Genomic DNA, 20,713 nt, shown 5'->3' on the forward strand with positions numbered 1-20,713 from the left:
TTATAATTGAGATACTAAAATAAAAGTTATAAAAATATGTTATCTAAAATAAGAATCATATTAAAATACGTTACTTTTTTTATGTAATTTATTTTATTTATTTACAACAACAAAATATTAAATTATTCATATTATGAAATAAGAGCACACCGACCCGGTTTACGGACCCAAATGACCAGCCAGCTGGATCACACTGACATCACAAAAGAGCCGTTAGAGTATGAGGATTATTTGACCCGACCCGAAAACCGGACCCTGATTATCAGGTGGTTTGAAGCGTCATTTTCTTTGCGATAGGAGAAAATTTTGGGATATATCCCGCAAACTCGCTTGTGATTCCCAAAATTTAGAGTACAGAGATGATGATGGTGGATAATCATTTGCAAACACAGACGCAACTGCAGTCAGAATTCCAGTACTGGCTTCCAGTTCTTCGTCGATTCGGCCCTGACGATCCTTTCTTCGCTTCTGGAAATATTGAACGCGAACTTCTCGCTAAACAGGTTCGTCGTTTTTTTCTTAATCTCATTTCACTTTGCTTTTTCGGAATTATAATTCTTTCTCGTATTTTATTTAATTATACCGATTTCTATCCGTTTGGGATTCGATTTCAACGAATTTCCCTTTGTTTTATGATTTGAGATGCCGACCGTAATTAGTGGTTATACATGTATCAATCGGCGTTCAGATGAGAGATCCGGCTGTTTAATTGTTCTATCCATAATATTTTATTGTCACTTGAGTTCAGATGCGACAGCCGTTTCAAATATCTGAACTGCGAGAATAACTGACTAAGCCGTGTGCCATAAGGGGTCATTCTCCAAACGGGGCGGGACCAAGCCTTTAGGTTGTTTAAGTAGGTTGGGCGTGAAACACTCCGCCTGGGGAGTACGGTCGCAAGACCGAAACTCCTTTTCATATCCTTGAAGCAACTATACTCGCTCGTTAGCCTGTTCTCCTAGATGCACGAATGAGGAGAGAAAGAAAACAACGAGCCAGGGAAAGAAAGGAGGGACCCATTCTGTTGATTGCTTCTCTGCCCCAGCTCTAACGAGAACTGAAAGGTTTGTTAAACGTTATGGTACCGGGGCAATTGAAGCATTAGTGTTGGATTGGTAGAAATGAATCAATGATAGTTGCAGTCGGGTAGACTTGAGACGAGAAGGAAAAGAATCAAAGAACTATAGTGAATAAGTTTGATGTCAGGGGGAGGACCCACTTTAATAGATACGGTAGCACCTTCATTCCTCTACCGTGTAAAAAATTATCTTGTTGTGAAAGGTGCTACCGTTTCATTTTGTTTTGTGTAACCGTAAATATTTTGCTACAATGATCATTTAGTGAAAAATATTCATATCTTTGTTTTTTATAGTCAAATGGTGCCACTACTTGAAAAAATCTCTTGGTCCGTCTCTTGATGGTCACACTTCACAAATGAACTGTACACTCATAGGCAATCAAAACTACTGCATATTTGCTTTTATGTTTTTAGGCAATGTATTTGCCTGGTGTTATGTTTTCGTCAAAAACTGACTTTTATTTTTGGACAAAAAGAGTATTATTGTTGTTGTTATTACTTAACTTTTTACATACAAATGATAGACTTCTACCCGAGAGAGACCTAGATTTTTTTTTCAAGTGGTGGCACCATTTGACTATAAGAAACAAATAAAGGGATATTTTTCACAAAATTATCATTGATCATTTGGTTAGTTCATTGCTTTTCATATGTGAGGCCTGTGTTCAAATCTTTTATTGCAATTTCTTTTCAGAAACATAATAAATCTGAAATTAAAAGCTAAAAACGAAAAGGACACTAACGGGATTTGAAAACTCAGGTCTGGGATGGAAGAAAAGCCTTGCAAACAAACTCTACCAAGGGAAACTTGTGTTCTCTTTGAGCTGTATTAGGGATTGTGTCAATAAATGAACTAAAATGACTTTAAATTCCGTCAGGTAATACATGCCACTTCGAATGCGAGCTTTGAAGTTGCATTTGGTCTCCCCTGCTTTCTCTTTGATCTGAAAGTGACCTTGTATGAGAGAAATCAGAAATGTAGTCGCGAACAATCTCGTTTCGCTCAGCACGATCCTGCAACATTTTCTTCATAATTTCATGAGGCCATGCCTTTGGTCTAGAAACTTCTGTCAAGTTGGCACGACCGTGCAGACTCTATGGAGGATTTTTGGCATTACTATGCATCATGGAATTAAGTCACAACTCAACAGAAGCCCCCTCACAGTCTAAGAAAAAGTTGTGGTGAATTGAAGTGCACAAAGAGAACATGGTTGTTTCCACTACATTTGATGGTTTGAAATATCCCAACTTAAAAGATGTCACGAACAATGCGGCTACCAACTTTAGTCTATAGGCTTTAAGTTTAGATCGTTAGGCCAAGCATTAAATGGAACTTTCTCCGCTCATAGGTCAAAAAGATTGTCGTGAATTGAAGTGCACAAATAGAACAGTATATTTTTGCTACATTTACATGGTTACATCATACATGGTTTGGTATTTACTGACCTGCAAGACATCATGAAGAAGGTATCTACTTTAGCCTATAGGCTTTAAGTTTAGATCATATGTCGTGTGAAGTTTCACAATCCTACCTAAAATGTGGTTCTTTTTTTGGTTTACAAAGAACGCATTTGTTCCACATTAGAAGCTTGGAAATCCAGGTTGGCTTTATATGGGTGTTCTGATTAGGGTGTCCTTGAAATCGAAGCATAAAGACAGTTTCATCTACTTTATGAGTTGGATATCAATAGATAATCCATAATTAGGTAATAGTGCCTTGCATGTAAACTTGAAATTCCGACTGACTTGGAGAAGAATAACTGGTTCCGAAATAGAAAATTTAGAATGCAATCAACTTGTTAATGTCCTCCTCCAGATTTGCCTTGGGGGTTGTTTGATTTTTTATCCTTTAAGTTCTAAATCTATTAAGTTGTCTCTAAGCATTAATCTATCTGGATAAATTATTGTTTGATTTTTGTCCAGATAAATACTCTGAATAATAAAAATTACCATTTTAACCTTATTTTTACATAAATGTTGAATGAAAATAAAATGTGTAATAAATATTTTAAATGACAAAAAATTAAAATAATAATAATTATTTGAAATAACAAAATAATATGAATTTAACGAGTTCATAAGACAATATTTAATAACTTAAAATATATTTAGGATCTGTTTGGTTTGATGGAATGGTTTTGAGGGATTTGGATTTCGTAGAAGGATTTGGAATCAGATGGATTTGGATTAGAAAGGATTTGAAATCTTTGCATGTTTGGTTTGTAGGATTTGAAATGGAACTGAATTGCATTTTTGTAAATAATTTATAGAAAACAAATTATAAATAATTATAAGAATAATTAAAATTCCTTTTTATTAATTGATTATTAGAAAACAAATGTTTTTAACATATTTTTAAACATTAATATATACAAATCCTACCAGAACCATGTTTTGAGATTATAGATGTGTTTTGGAACCATGTTTTGAGATTATAGATGTGTTATGGAAATCCCATAAATCCCAACCACCCCGTGGGATTTCAAAATTCTATGTTTGATGGATTTTAAAGAAATCCTAGGATTTCAAATCTGAGCAATCCTGCAAACCGAACACGGGATTGGAATAAATTTGAATTCCAAATCCCCCCAATTCCTTTCCATTCCTACAAACTAAATGGACCCTTAGAACAATAAAGTGTTATTGTTTGATTACAATTTTTGATTTATGCATGTTGGTAAACTATTTATTTAATGAGATGTTGATTAAAAAAATGCGGCACAAGCTGACAAGGGTAATTTTGGAAAAAACCCATTATTCATGTGCAATTCATTGCCATTTCCGGATGTGATCACTGATCCGACAGCTTGGCCTGCAGCGCATGAGAGTTTCATTATGCATCTTCTCTTGCAAATTCATAGTCAATTCTACAATACAAAGTTACGAATGCCACACACATCCACTAGTAGTCTTGGAGAAATGTGGAAAAAATTTGTCAGCAGCCCAACTTATATTAGTTTCCCATCTTTGATTGAGCTGTTTGCCCGATATAATAAGCTTGACTAAACTATTACTCTCTCATTTTGATGTGCAGGTTGCTCTGGATTTAACCGAAGAGGAAAAACAACAGCTTAGAAATTTGGAAGACGAGCATAGGTACTGTTAGACAATTTGTAATTTTATTCCTCCTACTTCCTGTTCTTTTATTTTCTGCTGTACTGTTGCCTATTTGCATAATTGTTAAACAAAATTACTTTGCGGTCATCACAGGGTACAAAGTAGATTATGACCGGCAGGACTTGGTTAGGTTTGTTGATGAAGGCCATGAAGTGATTAAAAAAACAATGGCTTATGTTTTGGTTTACTTCTGAATGTCATAAATATCTAAATCCATTGAAGAATATTCGAATCAACCATATGGATTGTAACATCTACTCGTTTGACTTCATCATATAGCAAGCTTCACTTTGTTCAGATAATTAGGATGAGGGACAACCAAGGGTAGAATGGTCATGTTTGTAAATTGCTCATTTCACTTGTTACCATCCCCATTCTCATTAGGTGATACAGAATTTTGCAATTAAGCGGAAGTTTAGAGTTGCTATAGGCGCAACTTATATATCTATTAAATTTCAATATTGTTTATCGTCATCAACTAATAATTAATATATTCTAGGAGAAGTCTGAATTAAATCAGCCATGGCTTCTTGACTTCTGCTAATATTTAAGACATTGAGATGCAACTGGGAATCTAATCATGGATATATTGTTAAAGATCATTAATTATATGTAATATCTTTCAGATAGGTGTAAAAAAGACTGTAAGTTGAGTTTAAAGAAGACTAGAAGGTTTTGGCTTAAGAATGAAATCACAATCTGCAACAGCATCTTCATCATCCTGTTTAGAGACATCAATATCAAGAACATGTCACATTACTACAAGTTCTCGTACATTCATGAGACAAAGACCTAGCATCATTACTACAAGTTCTTGTACACATTGCTTCGTCTACTAAATGATGCATATCATGTCAACCTAAATGGGAAGTTGATAAGATTCATCATCGTCGTCTTTATTTATCTCGATTGTTTGGTAATGTTGATCAATCAGAAATTATGTGTCATGATACAGATTTCTATTTTCGGTTGGCTTCTTTCATTAGCTGTTCTTGTACTTGAAAATCATACAGAAATGTGATCTGATTAAAAAAGGCTGCTTCAAAACAACATATGCAGAGTCTGGATTTGTTATTATTAAAAAAGGCTGTCTCCACTCATCAACTTATTTAGAATCCAGTTTATTACGATTAAGGTGTATGTTAGGTCTGCATACCTTTTACTTTTCCCGGACTCCATTTCTAGGTGGGATATACCGGGTTCGTTTGGTTGGTTTTATTTGTTATGATAAAAAAATGGCTGCTTCAAAACAACATAACGCATTACTTTTTACCAAGATGACTATTTTGTTTGGCCAGGGAGGTGTTCTGTCCAATAGTCGGTTGTGTAGCACGCTTGAGATCCTTGGCAGAGTTTGAAGATCATTACAATGCACGGCACACGGCCTGTTGCTCTGTCTGCTCTAGAGTATACCCTACATCTCGCCTGCTTAGCATACATGTATCTGAGGCACACGATTCCTTCTTTCAAGCAAAAGCCGCACGAGGTTATCCTATGGTAATTTTTCAACTTGATAGAGAACCTATTTTCTTTTCGTTTTTATGCTCAACACTTTGTTAATTAATCCATTGCACCCCTGCACAGAGGTGGAGCCTGAATTTTTGTAAAATGGTGCACCATTTGACTATAAAAAATATCTAATTTTTTTTTCTTCACGATATTAGTATAAATCTGTTGGTTGGTTCTTGTCCTTACATAGAAAAGACTCATGTTTGAGTCCAGTTACATATATTTTGAAAACACAAGAGGTAAAAAAACCAAAATTTAAGCTAAAAAACTACAAATTTAACAAATGTGAGACTTGAACCTGGGCCTTTCGTACAAAGATAGGAGCATTTACCATCTTAGCCATTAAAGTCTTGTGTTAACATTTGAGTTTTAAAAACTATATGGTGGCACCAACAAAATAATACAGTGCCACAGTTTAGAAACGTAATGTTTTCCCTTATGACGGAACCATGAAGTGGTGGCCGTGCCACCGTATCTATCCATGTGGTTCTGCCCTGCCTGTGCAACCCCTCTCCTCCAAATCTTTGAGGTCAGCAATAGTTCTGGTAATTCCCGTGCCCCTGCTCTATCATCCCGATGCAATGGACAAAAAGTTTAGGTCTTAAAGATGTCCGGCTTTAATTCAATTGCGCTCCTCTAAGTTAACAAAAAGCATGTGACATTACATGTTGCAAGTTCAAGTCCCCTCGTTTGTTTGGTAACAAACACCAGAAAAAGAAAAAAAGTATTTGTACGTCATTTTTATTAAACCATACTTTTATAATTTTATTTTATATTTCGTTGATTAGTTTGCGTCCCATTCAAAAAATAATCTGGATCTAGCCCCAAGTATAGTAACTGGAAAATGGACAAGAGTTCAGTAACGCTCGACAGAATGTACCACGTACAGAAAATTTTGGTTCTTGAACATATAACAGAATCCGTATCCGGTTCAAATTCGAAAAGTAAGTGATGCAGGTTACTGATATACAGTTGCCTGTTTGTGGAACAGTATGAATGCCTTGTTGAGGGGTGTGGTGTAAAGCTCAAAAGCTACAAGAGTCGGCATCAACATCTAATGGACAAACACAACTTCCCGTCTTCATTCGAGTTCTTTAAAAAGTCCCGCCCGTCAAAAAAAGAGCGGGTGAAGAAAACCCAACGGAAAAAGCAACAACATGCCACAGAAGATGGTGAAGGATCAAGTGCAATGCAAGTAGAAGAAGAGACTCTCGATGGCCTCGTTTCCGCTCTTTCCAAGTTGACTCCTTCAGATTCGTCTCCTTCGGCCATCAGTTTTGGTCGTCGGCATACTCGTGGTTTGGCGTTTGTCCCTCGAGTCGTTCATCGTGAAACAAAGAAATGAAGTTTTGCAGTGTGTGAACTAGGTATGATAGTAGCCAATTACAGATCCAAGGATATAGAAAAGGGTGGGTGGTTTTCATTGTGAAATCTTAAATAACATGTCACTTATCATGTTATTTTTAAGATGCTGAAAACATTGCAATCTTCTCTTTGTTTTCTCAAGGAAACAATGGTCTTTGATTCGTTCATTGTTTGTTAGAAAGAGCACGGAGATGGGCCAAATTTTTGGTACTTTATTTTATCATGGGTCTTTTCGTCAGCGTAAATCAAATAAGTCTCCAGATGATTCCAGCACATGTCATGGAAGACAACGATTTATGGTCTGTAGAACACCCATTGTCATCGAAGTGGAATGAGTCTGTCCAATAGTGGTTTTTCCTTGAGCCGTGTTTTGGTTTGCAAGATTTGGAATCCAAACTTTCTAATTCATTGGATTTAGAAATTTCGTGAAATAGTTGGTATTTTAAAGGATTTTATAGGATTTTTCTGTAATAATGTTTTAGAAGATGGTAAAAAACATTTCTTTCATAATAATTAATCAATAAAAAGTAATTTAATTATTTATATAATTATTATAAGTTTGTTTTTAATAAATTATATATAAAAATTAAATTTTCAAATCCTATAAATCAAATATATCAAATATTTTAAAAAATTTAATGAAATTCAAATCCATTCAAAACATTATAATTGTAGGTTATTTATTGTTTATAGAAGAAAGAAAATATATTGTTGCGAGTTGGCAACTTGGATGGAATTTTGAGTTTCAGTTAGGTGTGTGCATAAAGTCATCCGATCCAATTTAAGTCGATCAATCCAATTACAACCGACCGACTATAATCGATCCAATTGTAATCGGATCTAAACTTTCAACATCCAAATCGGATCGGTCGGTTATCGGATGACAGTCCAACATCCAATAAACCGATATCCAATCTAATCTAATGGATAACCAATAGTAACATCCACTGGATGGAACCGATCTGATACAATCATCCATTGGATTTGGATTGGATTGGATGTCCAATGTTAATCGGATCGGATAACAAAGTCCAAAATCTAATGGATGATTGGATCGGATCGGATCAGATCAGATCTACTTAAATCCATTGGATTTCAACCAATGAACACCCCTAGTTCCAGTGGTACTTTATTGATGGATTCTAACGATATTTGGGATGTTTATTGGAAAATAACATCGGTAAGCGTTTATCAGTTCAATTACTAGAATCTTATCCTGTAAGAGGAATGTAAAAAATCTTATTGTAAGAACTTATCACAATTACCAACAATTCATTTTAATGACCAGAAATATTACATGATAATGTAAACGAATGTTATATCTCTAGCCGGTAACCATGTACCGGATAATCATTTGGTAAACTATATTTACTAACCCTTACTTAATAAATGGATTGTAATTTTGAACAATTCAAGGTGAAGCTGATCGTTGTGTTGTAGACGCTGTTAACGTGGTGAGTGGTGACTGTACAATATAAATCCATCGTGGCACTGCCAGCAAGGAAAGGATGACGAAACTCGCCCACCTTCAACCAACCCCAAATGACACGTAAGTAAATAAATAACAAAAAGGTCCTTGACAATTACACATTGTCAGTTTTGATCCTTTGTCTTTTAGTTTTATAGTTTTACAATGCAAAGCAAATAAAACAGGGCAATATTAAGCCATAAGTCGGGTCCCATACATCCGTTCAACTTGTTTTCGTAAGTAGATTTTGTTGGTACAAAATGTGCATCCGTAAATACAAGGAACATCAACCAAAACCTGATAAAAATCACTTGAAATCAACCAAAAACCAAAAAAATCTCATGTAATAAGAGTACACCTGTTCAATAATAATTTTTTGCAGTAAAATTAACACAATGCAAGATTATAATGCACAAACTTGTTACATTTCTATTATTTTGAAATGTTCACGTGGATGACGGATCATTAATTTGATGGATGAAACTTCCGTTAAATATTTTTGGGTCAAGCTAATAAGAGATTTTCAATTAAAATGCCAAAAATACAAATATTAAACTTCAAGGATCAAAAATGAATATTGTTTAAAACCAAGGACCATTTTTGAAATTTTCGCAATAAAAGGGGCAAAGAATCGGTTTTGGGTTCAACGCGTATCGTTGGCGTATAACCTTGCTCTCGTCTCCTTGTTTCCTCCGCATCTGCATCCGAATCCCTAATTCTCTTTCCAGATCCGATATTTCTTTCGATCATGGATGCCTTGGATTCAGTATTCGAGCCATTGAGAGAGTTCTCAAAGGATAGCTACCGTCTAGTGAAGAGATGCCACAAGCCTGATCGTAAAGGTACGCACTACACAATTTCAGTTTTGGTTGACTTATTTGAATTCCAGATCTTGCTCTCTTGTTGTCGATCTAAGTATTGATTGGCTTGTTTACAGAATTTTCGAAGGTTGCGGTTCGTACGGCCATTGGTTTCGTGGTGATGGGATTCGTAGGGTTCTTCGTTAAGCTCATCTTCATCCCTATCAACAACATAATTGTCGGATCTGTGTAGAGGTGAATTTGTTTTTTCTGTGTATTTTTACGTTTTGCAAATGTTTGATTGACTTGACAATTGTAAGTGTTGATTTGATATACGCGCATATGAGTAGATCGTGTTAATACCTACTTGTCTCTTAGCATTTATTAAGGAACTTTTAGGTCTTTAGTTGGTTATGTGTAAGGTATTTGTCATGCAGCCTGCTCCGCTATAAGATCACCTTTTCTGATACACGGTTCTTGTAAATCTTCACCAAGATTCGTTGCTCTGGTATTGAAAGAGCATGTTTAATTTGATGCACAAAACTTCTGTTACCATGGGATCAACAAGCCATATTCTCACACGTATAAAAGAGGGAAGTGTATAACATAGGAGAATCAATCAAACTAGATATGGTTAATTGGACCAGGTTTTTGGCAAGTATGTAAGAGCATGCCATATTTATCACGGTTGTATTGAATATATTCATGGTTCTGAAAGGAGCTCTGGAAATTTGGTTCATATTCTGTAATCATACAGCCATTTAAGTTTGGTTCAGCTCTTATTGGGATCCATAACAACTATGTAATTGCCAAAAGGCATTTGGCCTAGTGGTACCTAGTGCACCAGTTAAGGTCCATCAACTAAAAGGTTGAGGGGTTTTGAGTCTCACAAGAGACGATGTGGGGGTATCTCTTTGCCTAAAGCCATATAAAAAATTGTTAACAGTTGGTAAAAAGTTGTGTCATGAATATATGTAATTGAAGGAACTGTTTGGCTTCAACTGTTCTGGTTTAATTATATTTCATGTAACCACATTGTGTTCCAAAGCGACATTTAAACTGCCTTAGGCCATTGTTAGAGCATATCATATTCATATCAAATATTTTGTCTTTTATGTTGAGACTAATTCTGTACCTTATACTGGTTTGGCTGACAAATCTATGCCTTTTGTTCAAGTATATATTATTTATGTATAAACGGAAAATACTCATGTACACTTTAACTTTTGGTGGGATTTGATCATTTGAACCCTTGACCTCCTTGGAGGTTGGGCTTTACCGGTAACCTGGATAGCGATGGGCCAATCACGCATTGGTGACAACTAACAATATATATGTTTGCAGCCAAAGGAGTTCACCTGATAAACTTGTATTACAACTTTAGCTAACAAGTGCTTTTTTTGGCTTATCAGGTCATACGATCATCAAGGGATGCATGGAGGATCTTAGTTGTGTTCAAAATGGTTTAAAAGGAGAACTATGCTGTATTTTAGGAAACTTTTTTGGTGTTCCTTTCAAGTAGAATGAGATTTGTTATTCGGTACTTATACTAGTTTTTATATCATCTACTTTATTGTTGAACTTGTACTAGTTTTTACATCCTCTGCTTTTATTGTTTCACCTGTGCTCGAATGTGCCACCACTGATAGTTGTTTACGTTTCATGTTTAAAGTTATATTTAGCATGCTCCAGAAATCAACTGCCTTTATTGTACCTTACAGGTAGTTTTATTCTTTTGGAGGCTCCTTAAGCTTTTTCAATTTCAAAATCCTTACTAGTGCGAAAGTTATGCCACTGTTTTTAGTCTCCTCTGGGTGTCGTGGTCTGAAGGGAACCATGTCGGCTTTATTGCTTCAATTTCCTCCCACTGACCCTCCCCTTTATTAGGGGACAAATCATGCCTTCCACTTATTGCACCAAGAGGATTTATCGTCATTCTCATCTCCGGCACTTGCCTTCTTCCAAAATCTAGTCAGGAATCGAGATGTCGTGTTGTTAGCCTTGTGGTAACGTCAAAGGTTAATTTGTATCTTTTCTCCATTGTCGTTCTCTTCTTCTTCCATGTTATTACGAGACCAGGAACACTCTGATGACAAGCTTTTTATACACCAACACCGAGTCGAAACCTGTACTCGTCTTTGAGGTGGCCCTTAGGGTAATGTTGTAGCTGGGATGACCTGTGTCATAGCTTTTTGAAGGTATGGGCTTTGCTTCTGTAGTCATCTGGGGGTGCGTGTATGTTATTCATATATTTGTGGTTGAATGTTGGATAGGTTCACATGTTTGTTTCTGGGTTTGGTTTTTGTGCACCATTATCTATTCATGTCCCCTAAACCTGGAGAAAGTAAGAAAGAGATGGATGAAATTTTCCAAATTCAGATAACTCTCCAAAAATAATTACCGAGGAAAAAGAAGTAATTTTTTTATTCTTCCCACCAATAAGAATTTTTGAAATTAAATTTATATGAGAGAACAACAATATTTTATAAAATGTATTAGATATTTTAATAATGTAATTCATATTGTAAATCTCTAAAATAGAGAAGCTGTTAAAAATAAATATAATTTTGAAGATTTTGACTTTTAGTTTTCGAGAATTAGTTGGAGATGGGGAGGTCAAAATTACTGTCCAACTATAAGGTTTTTTAGCATGGGTGCTTTACAAGATCATCCTCGTGACTAATCTTGCAGCTTCCAAAAGCCATCTTGTTTACTTCATTTTCCCCAAGAATAAGTCAAGGGATGCTTCTTCTGCATCCCTGTTTGGTTACTTTGTGCCTGACTAAGGGCAGTTTACCTACACAGTAGCATCACAATAGCCAAATTTTACCTAGTAAGTGGCATAGTAAGAGGACTAATAATCTTACCCGGTAAAAGATGCTTACCAACAATCAATTTTGATGAACAATAATGTTAACCAAGTGAGGGTAGCGACTCTTGCCGTAAGTATCGGAAAACCTTGATTTATGGCTGCCTCCTCAACAAGTGTGAACAACTAGTATAACAAGGGATAGGATTTAAGATTGTGTACAAACGCAATATGCAGCCTTAAACTTTCTCTTTCATATGCAGGATTAGAAAGTTAAAATAAAGTTTCAGTACTTACAGGCAACATCTTCACAGAAAATAAAATACACATACAAAAAAACGTAATGCTTGTGCGTTGCAACTGTCCAAATGCTTATTGGCACTAGTGAAAGAAGCCAACGTTCAAGATTACCCGTGTATCAGGAATCAGCAATCAGCATTGTCGTCAGCAGCGGCAGTACCAGTAGCCGAAGCCATCACCAACAAAGGTTGTGCTACGGTCCCTTCCCTAAGCTCCTTTCTTGCCTTTCGGCGTTCACGCTGTAACCTGAATGATTCTCTCTTTCTATTTCTGTAACTGTTTGGGTTTTCAGGCTGCACTTCACGTGGGTAAACGCTCACCTGTCGTTTTGTATGCATCATATACATTTATATATCAAACGGAGATATGGTCGAAAGAGTTAACCCGAAGGTTAAAGAAATTAGATTTTACCTTTTTCCTATCAGGTCCAAACTTCTCAAACTTGACCAATCCATCAATTAGAGAGAAGATGGTGTGATCTTTGCCAATCCCAACATTCTTTCCTGGATGAACCTAAAATTACAAAGAAGAAAGCAAAACAACTGGTCAATTTTTCCCTTTTAAAGTATATATTAAAATCAAGACGATTATTTTGCAACTGAAAAAAGAGAATGGCATATCATCGGAGTTGCTGCTTTATGTTATACCAAGAAATAGTGAAAACATGTGTTGATCTGAAAGGCTTTTTCCTGAGGTTTAGTACATCTCCTGAACACAAGAACTAAGGGCCTATTTGTTAGCAGCTTAATGAGCTTGATGAGATACACAATTTATTCGGTCAGCTATATGACTATTTGGTAGTAGCTTAATGGTATAGAAAGTGGCTTATTCAATAAGCTTCTAGAGGGGGCTTTATACCTAAAACCAAGTTTTTTCCCAAACATGCTCCTCCCAAACAAAAACCTTCACATTCTATACAACCAGATTAATCCACACAGACAACTCTATAATAGAAAACCAACCAAACAGCTCCTAAGTTGTCTTGCCAAAGGGTCTTTAGGCCCAGCGGTACCCAGGTTAAGGGTAGAGCCCAACATCCCTAGAGGTCAAGGGTTCAAGCCCTATCAAAGTTGAGAACTGTGTGTGAGTTTTGCTGTATGCAAGTATTATATACTTAAAAAAACTAAGTTGGTTTATTAAAGTACCACAAGTGGTTCAAGCTTTAAGCAATACTCTCACACAGAAGGTTCTAAAACCGAGTAAATTAGTCTTGCTACAACATTGCGAGACTCTAACTTGTTCAATGAAGCTCAAACTTGTTGGATAAGTTATAAAGCATGTAGGTCATATAGGAAGAGTAGTGATACAAAGGTCTATTCCATAATCGTATCATGGAACCTCATGAGATCGGTGAATTCCATAAATCAAATTGATGCATAGAAAACTAAAATTAGTGCAACATCTGTATTCTGGAGCACAAGGAACATAAACAACCTAATAAAAAGAACCCAAAGATTTCAGCCGATTTGGAACCCCTATGAACCAATGATGTCTCATTAGTAAACTGTGAAGCCTAAAGAACCATGGAATCCAGATTACACAAAACCAAATGGAAAAATATTAATGCCTAACCATTAGTATCAGCTAATGCTTTTCTAAATTCCAAGCGACCACAATCTGGAAATCTTCTATGCATACTTCCTCCCAAAAGATTACCATATAGAAGAATACTAAATCAGAGAGAACAGCAAAGTGATGAGGCCCAGTTAGTAGAAAGACAGTAGTGCACCTCTCTTCAGTCCGCTTAACATATCAAAGCTTAATGGAGATTCCATTGCCTCCCATAGAACATGCAATTAAAAACCTTAAAACCTTGGTTACCGAAGTTTGACAAGTTCACCATTTCTAATCATCTAAAAGAGGTGACAAGTTCTTTGACAGAAGGCCCAGAAGTAAGCAGCTGTCATCCCAAGCGCGCATACTGGGAGATTTTATGAAAGGTGCTCAAAACAGGCATCTATTCAATGCTGCAAAACACGCAATATTCAACTAGATCCAGCCACTCAACTCAATCAACAATTATAGGCTTATGGCCACATAATTTGTTTCTTTCCCAGTGTCTTAAAAATTAACTTCTAGATCAAGTTACTCTACTAGCTACTACTATGGTAACATATGAGAAACTGATTCAATTTAGCCTATTACGGCCACATTAGGGAACCTGGTTCAATTAAAAGGCACAGTGCCCACGTAGTGATTCATAAAATTCGGTTTTACACATCAAATCTCACATTTATTCCAAGTTCTGATGAAATTCTGAAGTGCTAACTTTATTACACAGATCACAAGGTAATCATGACATGAATTTTAAGATGATTCAAGTCTGTATATAACCAACCACGAACAAATTGACAATCTGCTACCAATTGAACTGTTAATCTTGGCCTCTAAGCTTAATCACCAAATGTATCTCTTGTGCTTGTGATTCGTGAATTGTTTTAGTAAAATAACAGTTTCCTTATTGTTCTTACGGCTGGGTTCTGTATGTGCATATGTACCAGGATTTAGGGCTTAATTCTACAAGCAAAAACCAAATTGATTTCACATAATTACAAAGCAATTGAAAGTAACTGAAGCTCATATACCTTTGTTCCTCGTTGTCGAATAATAATTGCACCAGGTTTCGCAACTTGGTCACCGTAAATCTTAACGCCAAGCCTCTGACCTTTCGAATCACGACCGTTCTTTGTACTTCCAGCTCCTTTCTTGTGCGCATTCTGTATCGTCAATGGCATTCTCATCGGCAACGAAGTTGAAATCCTACGAGCCGTGGGAACAGATCCAAAATCTCCTTTGATGAAGGAAGAAGATGAACTTGAACCAAACGATAGTCCTTTAAAAGCTCCAACCAAATTAAAACTTAGAGCGGTTGCCGTCGCCATCACTCTGCAAAAGCAACAGCATCTCAATATTCAAATTACACATAAGTAAAACAAGTGCATAAAGTTAGGGTTTGGTGTTCTTACTCAACGAGAAGTGAAGAATGTTTGCCTTCAATGAAGGATAGGATTGAGAAAAGACGAACGATATTACTACTAGCAGTAGTAGTCAGGGTTATGTACCTTATCCTTTAGTAGGTGCGTTCATGGAGGTATTTTCCAGGAATTTTTGTGGATAAATCGCCTGATCTTGCCACGTTTGCTGGTCTACACTAACAACGGAAGTAACGCTTACACAGTATAATATTAATGTCTTGCCTTATAACTTGTTAGAACCATTATGAACATCAAGTCGAGATGGCCGAGTTGGTCTAAGGCGCCAGATTAAGGTTCTGGTCCGAAAGGGCGTGGGTTCAAATCCCACTCTCGACATTCTTTTTCATGTTTTAATTAATCACTTTATTAAAATATGCAGATTTGGTCCTTGAGGTTTGTTAAAATTACGGAATTCGTCTTTGAATTTTATTTGTTACCGAAAATTCCTTGTTGTTAGCATTCTTTTTGGATTTGGTTTCTTATTTTAACTTCCGTCTACCATCTTCGTTAATTACGAGGGCAAATATGTCTTTTTACCAATTTCTTTCTTTTGAACACTTCTTTGAACTCTTTTATCCAATATTCATCTTTTCTACCTTGACCATTAAGAACAACTAACAATAAGCTTATACATGTGCATCCAAAAACTAACATAAAATCCAAAGTTTACCATCAACATTATTAACAATTAGACAGGGTACTTGCATAATGCAACGAGATACAACTCGATTTTAATGTTTCGTTTTATTCTGTCTCCGTCGATGTTATAATACGATTTTATGTGGTACTGAAAAACGATAATATTTCTATTTATTGAATAAAATATAAATTTGAATGTATCATGAAATTTTGAAAAAAAATGTATCGATTTTAATATCAAATCATATGTATACCCATCTCTAAATCTGTTGAAACCGATAGATATCACGATATGGATGAATGTTAACTCTTGATGGAAGATTGAGGTTATCTAAATCTCGCTTAGGTTTTTCAATAAGTAGTACACAAGCATTGACAAATTATAAATTTAAAAATTAAGTAATTAGCATTATATAGCAGTACATAATGTTTAAAATGTTGTTTTTAAGAGTTTTTGTCAAATGCTTTATAATATAGTATAGATATATATACATGTAAACAACTCATCTGAATTCTTTTTTTGATTTGATTTCTTCTCTTCAAGTTTCTTTACGACGGTGGCTTCAAAAACAGATGAGACGAGCCGTTCCTTGAAGATGTCCATACGGTGGAAAGCAGGGATGGACCCAAAAAAAAATTCAAACAGCGGTACCATTTGACTATAAAAAAAATATTGGGAAATTTTCAAAAGGTAGCACTGTTTGACTATAAGAAACAAATATACAAAAATTTTTTCAAACGGTGACACCATTGACTAAGAAAATAACACTAACATGATTCGAACTTGGGTCTGGGGTGGAATAAAAGCCTTGCAAACCAACTATACCAAATAAAACTTGTTTTCATTGTAGTTTAAAAATACATACGGTGGCACAAAACAAATTAATACGATTGCACCTTTCACGAACCTAAATCTTTTTACCTTCAACGGATGAATGATATGGTGGCACGTGCCACTATATGAATCACTATAGGTCCGTCCCTAATGGAAAGGTAAGGGAGATAGAGAAAGAGACAAAAATGACGAAAAATAGAGTTTATCAGGATTTGTTCATTTCTTCTCTGCTATATTCATATGCATCTCTCAGCATACGATACGAGTTTAAGAGAAGTCATTTAAGATTTTCTTTTAAAAGCTAATGTTAAAATGGAGAAAATTGATATCAAAAAATTATTTTACTCGTGTAATTAACAAACACGATGGATAAATGGTTACCTGGGTAAGAGTCGTTATCATCACTTATCGGGTAAGACTCTCTATTCTTCTCATCCCTCTTACATGGTAAGATTTTTGGCCCTTATCATGTTCATCCGATGAGGAAATTTTTGCGTTAAACATTTACCAAGTAAGTGTTTAGTAAACGGCCCATAAGAATCTTACCCGGTAAGAGCGAAAGCAAGAATCAAGAGTCACACCTGGTAAGTGAGGACAATGATTTTTACCATGGTTAGCGCTTACCGGGATAAATTGTTGCATACGTTGCGTTTTAATGAATAAAATATTATCCGGTAAGTAAGTGACAGTATTGAATTTTACCGATAAGCGCTTATCGGGTAAGTGTTTAAATAAACGACCCCTAAATTAAATTCACATGTAATTTTGTCATAATCTAGTCCTCGTATTTATTAAAATTTTAAAAAACTAAAACAAATATACAAAATTAACTAAATTCATCAACGAATTTAATTTTTCTAATTAAAACAAAAAGAAAATAATTATTTTTCCGACGAAAGAACTAGCAAAAGGTGGGGCTATCTTTCGCCGCCGGCGGTATTTTAAAATGCCAAAGCCTGTTCTCCGCCTTCGCCAAATTATTCTTGCACAAGAATTCTTCTGCATACTCCTGCTCTACCTTCCGATTCACATCATGAACCAACACATGTGTATCGCCGGCACCTTGTCTCCGGCGAGCCATCACCGCCACCGAGAATATCACCGCCATTCTTCCTGGCGCCTCCTGGTAATAACCCCTCGGTCCATCAATTATTATCGCATCCCATTCCCGCCGGTAAACCTCCTCCGGCAACTTACTCAGTGCTAACTTGCACTCCGTGTTTCCTTTTAGGTCCACCTGCGGCGGTAGACATTTTGGGGTGGTTTTATACGACTCCAGAAGCGATTCGGCCTCCGATAACTGAGTTTCGTACGCGATGTGATGCACGCGAAGGGCGGGCGCGTTGCTTAGGGTTTTTTGGACCCATTTAATATCGTCTTCTAGGAATAAGGTTGTGCCACGTGTATTGAAGGCGGACCACATGAGGGATTCGTGGCCGATTCCGAAGACCAGGAGGTTGCAGGGAGCGAGGGTTTGCAGGACGTCGAAAACCGTTCTGATCTCCGGGAGGGTTTGTTGGGCAGCGACGCCGCGGGCGGTGGCGTAGTACATGATGGCGGAGAAATGGGTGGTGGTGGGGTCTTTGAGTTGGGTTTGGGATTGGGAGTTAACGAATGTGCAGAGGATGGATGTGGGGTTTGCTCCACCGGTACTGCGGAGGCTGGAGATGGTAAGTCCGCCGGTGATTATGACGGCGATGACAATGGTGATGAATAACGGTTTCTCGGAGACGATGATGCGATTTCTCATCATCGATCATGGAAGATGCAGAGTGAGGAAGCCGAAGTGGGAGATTTTGTTTAGGGAAGAATAGTCAAAACGGAGGACTTGGTTACAAGCAAAATAAACCGGAAAATATGCTTTGAAGTCTTGAACCCTCTAAAATGTTAGGGTTTAGATTTTAATTTCTTGATTAACCCGAATATTCAATCGGCTTTACAAATAATCTACAGTTAAACCTCTATGCCCATAAAGAGATTTTTATTTCAACTTGGATTTAAACCAAAGACTTCCTGGTACTCTTGATTTTAATTTTCTTTTAAAGATTTTAATCTTTTTTATGTTTTAGAAAAACAGGTTGGTTTGATATTATGTAATTTGAGTAACAGGTTGAGTACCAGCAATCTCGACTGATTCTATATAGAACATGTTGGTTTGATTTTTTTCTTAAAAGTTAGTTTAAAATTGAAAGGTCCAATTATGAAGTTTCTACCTAAGAGGAACCCTTGAAAGAGTGTGCAATAGTAGCTTACTGAACCCAAAATATATAATAATTAAGATTTTAGAACTATTAAAAAGTAAAATTTTTTGCCAAACAAAATTCATTTCTTAACTATTAAAATAGATTTTAAAACTACTAAAACTATTAAAAAGTAAAGAAACAATCCCTTGGTATTAAAAATTCAATATATAAAACAAACACATTAAAAAAATATATATATAAAAACATAACACTAAAATACAAACTATAGAAGAGAAAAAAATTAGTATTCCAAAAGCAAACAAGTGTCATGATTTTAGGTTAAGTTTTCAGAAATCATCATCCATCTTGAAAACATGGGAATCGCCATTTCCATTAAGATTCGACATCACAGAAGCCTTCTGATACTCGCCCACCCTCTTCTCAAAGAAATTGGTCTTCCCCTGCAACGAAATCAGCTCCATCCAATCAAATGGATTCTGCACTTTATACATCTTCCCACATCCCAAAGCCACCAACAATCGATCTGCCACGAATTCAATGTATGTGCTCATAAGATCGCCGTTCATGCCCACCAACCCGCACGGCAGCGCATCACAGACGAACTCTCTTTCGATCTCCACCGCATCCGCCACAATCGCCTTCACTCGTTCCTCACTCAGTTTCATCTTCAACATGCTGTAGAGCAAACAAGCGAAATCGCAGTGCAAGCCTTCGTCTCGAGAGATCAGTTCGTTTGAGAATGTTAGTCCTGGCATCAGACCTCGTTTTTTGAGCCAGAAAATGGCGCAGAAGCTGCCGGAGAAGAAGATGCCTTCGACGCAGGCAAAGGCAATGATACGTTCGGCAAAGGATTCAGATCCGTCGATCCATCGGAGCGCCCATTTGGCTTTCTTCTGGATGCAAGGGATGGTTTCAACGGCGTGAAAGAGCCTGTTCTTCTCGTTGGAATCTTTGATGTATGATTCGAGAAGGAGACTGTACATTTCCGAGTGAATATTCTCGATCGCGATCTGGAATCCGTAGAACGCACGCGCCTCCGCAACTTGGACCTCTTTCATGAACCTTCCGGCTAGGTTTTCCAAAACGATTCCGTCGGAGGAGGCAAAGAAGGCGAGGACGTGAGTGACGAAGTGCCTCTCACCGTCGGTTAGGTTGTCCCATTGACGCTGATCCTGCGATAAATCGACCTCCTCCGCCGTCCAAAACGAAGCTTCAGCTTTTTTGTACATTTCCCAAATCTGTGGATACTTGATTGGGAACATGCAGAATCGATCTGGATTTGGGGCAAGAAGAGGTTCTTCAGGGATTGAAGGCATGTTTTCTGGTTATGAGAAAGTGGGGGGAATTTGGAGATGATTTGATTTGAAGAAGATGATGAGGGTGGGGAGGTATTTTATAATGGGAGTTTTGGAGGCTGGATTTGAATGGGAAGCGGGTGATTTTGAATTTTTGGTGTGCGGGAAAATGATGATGGAAACCAAACCTGCTTCACAAATCACAAAAAAAGAAGATCAAACTTGGTTTAAAAGTCTTGAAAATTTTGGCGGGAGTTTGAAATTTATCCCCCCGTTTTCAAGAGATGCCAACTTCAAATTAAAATGGCCTTTATTCAAT

General features: G+C 36.7%; 5 protein-coding genes and 1 non-coding gene across 6 annotated transcripts; 3 read left to right on the plus strand and 3 right to left on the minus strand.

Annotated features, from left to right (window-relative positions):
- The first annotated feature begins 264 nt into the window (after positions 1 to 264).
- LOC112501745 (zinc finger protein 511) lies at positions 265 to 7,230 on the plus strand. Its single transcript, XM_025105463.1, has 4 exons — positions 265 to 503; positions 4,113 to 4,174; positions 5,494 to 5,692; positions 6,696 to 7,230. The coding sequence occupies exons 1-4, from the start codon at positions 360 to 362 to the stop codon at positions 7,047 to 7,049; spliced, it is 759 nt and encodes a 252-aa protein (XP_024961231.1). The 5' UTR covers positions 265 to 359; the 3' UTR covers positions 7,050 to 7,230.
- Positions 7,231 to 9,188: 1,958 nt separating this feature from the next.
- On the plus strand, positions 9,189 to 11,012 carry LOC112511564 (protein transport protein Sec61 subunit gamma-like). The gene is made up of 3 exons (XM_025117634.1): positions 9,189 to 9,379; positions 9,475 to 9,592; positions 10,750 to 11,012. Exons 1-2 carry the CDS (start codon positions 9,286 to 9,288, stop codon positions 9,588 to 9,590), a joined length of 210 nt encoding a protein of 69 aa, XP_024973402.1. The 5' UTR covers positions 9,189 to 9,285; the 3' UTR covers positions 9,591 to 9,592; positions 10,750 to 11,012.
- A 1,366-nt stretch (positions 11,013 to 12,378) lies between these two features.
- On the minus strand, positions 12,379 to 15,521 carry LOC112514073 (50S ribosomal protein L27, chloroplastic). Its single transcript, XM_025120399.1, has 4 exons — positions 15,413 to 15,521; positions 15,032 to 15,332; positions 12,858 to 12,959; positions 12,379 to 12,766 (listed from the first exon to the last, which is right to left on the minus strand). Exons 2-4 carry the CDS (start codon positions 15,326 to 15,328, stop codon positions 12,572 to 12,574), a joined length of 594 nt encoding a protein of 197 aa, XP_024976167.1. The 5' UTR covers positions 15,329 to 15,332; positions 15,413 to 15,521; the 3' UTR covers positions 12,379 to 12,571.
- Positions 15,522 to 15,676: 155 nt separating this feature from the next.
- Positions 15,677 to 15,757, plus strand: TRNAL-AAG. Its single transcript has one exon. It is a non-coding gene; the product is annotated as a tRNA-Leu (tRNA).
- Positions 15,758 to 17,796: 2,039 nt separating this feature from the next.
- Positions 17,797 to 18,648, minus strand: LOC112510358 (probable methyltransferase At1g27930). The gene has a single exon (XM_025115792.1). It carries the CDS (start codon positions 18,646 to 18,648, stop codon positions 17,797 to 17,799), a length of 852 nt encoding a protein of 283 aa, XP_024971560.1.
- Positions 18,649 to 19,337: 689 nt separating this feature from the next.
- On the minus strand, positions 19,338 to 20,455 carry LOC112522037 (ribonucleoside-diphosphate reductase small chain-like). Its single transcript, XM_025131102.1, has one exon. It carries the CDS (start codon positions 20,413 to 20,415, stop codon positions 19,426 to 19,428), a length of 990 nt encoding a protein of 329 aa, XP_024986870.1. The 5' UTR covers positions 20,416 to 20,455; the 3' UTR covers positions 19,338 to 19,425.
- Between the last annotated feature and the right edge of the window lie 258 nt (positions 20,456 to 20,713).

This window comes from Cynara cardunculus, assembly GCF_001531365.2.
Source record: "Cynara cardunculus var. scolymus isolate 2C chromosome LG 1, CcrdV1, whole genome shotgun sequence".
Classification (NCBI taxonomy): domain Eukaryota; kingdom Viridiplantae; phylum Streptophyta; class Magnoliopsida; order Asterales; family Asteraceae; genus Cynara; species Cynara cardunculus.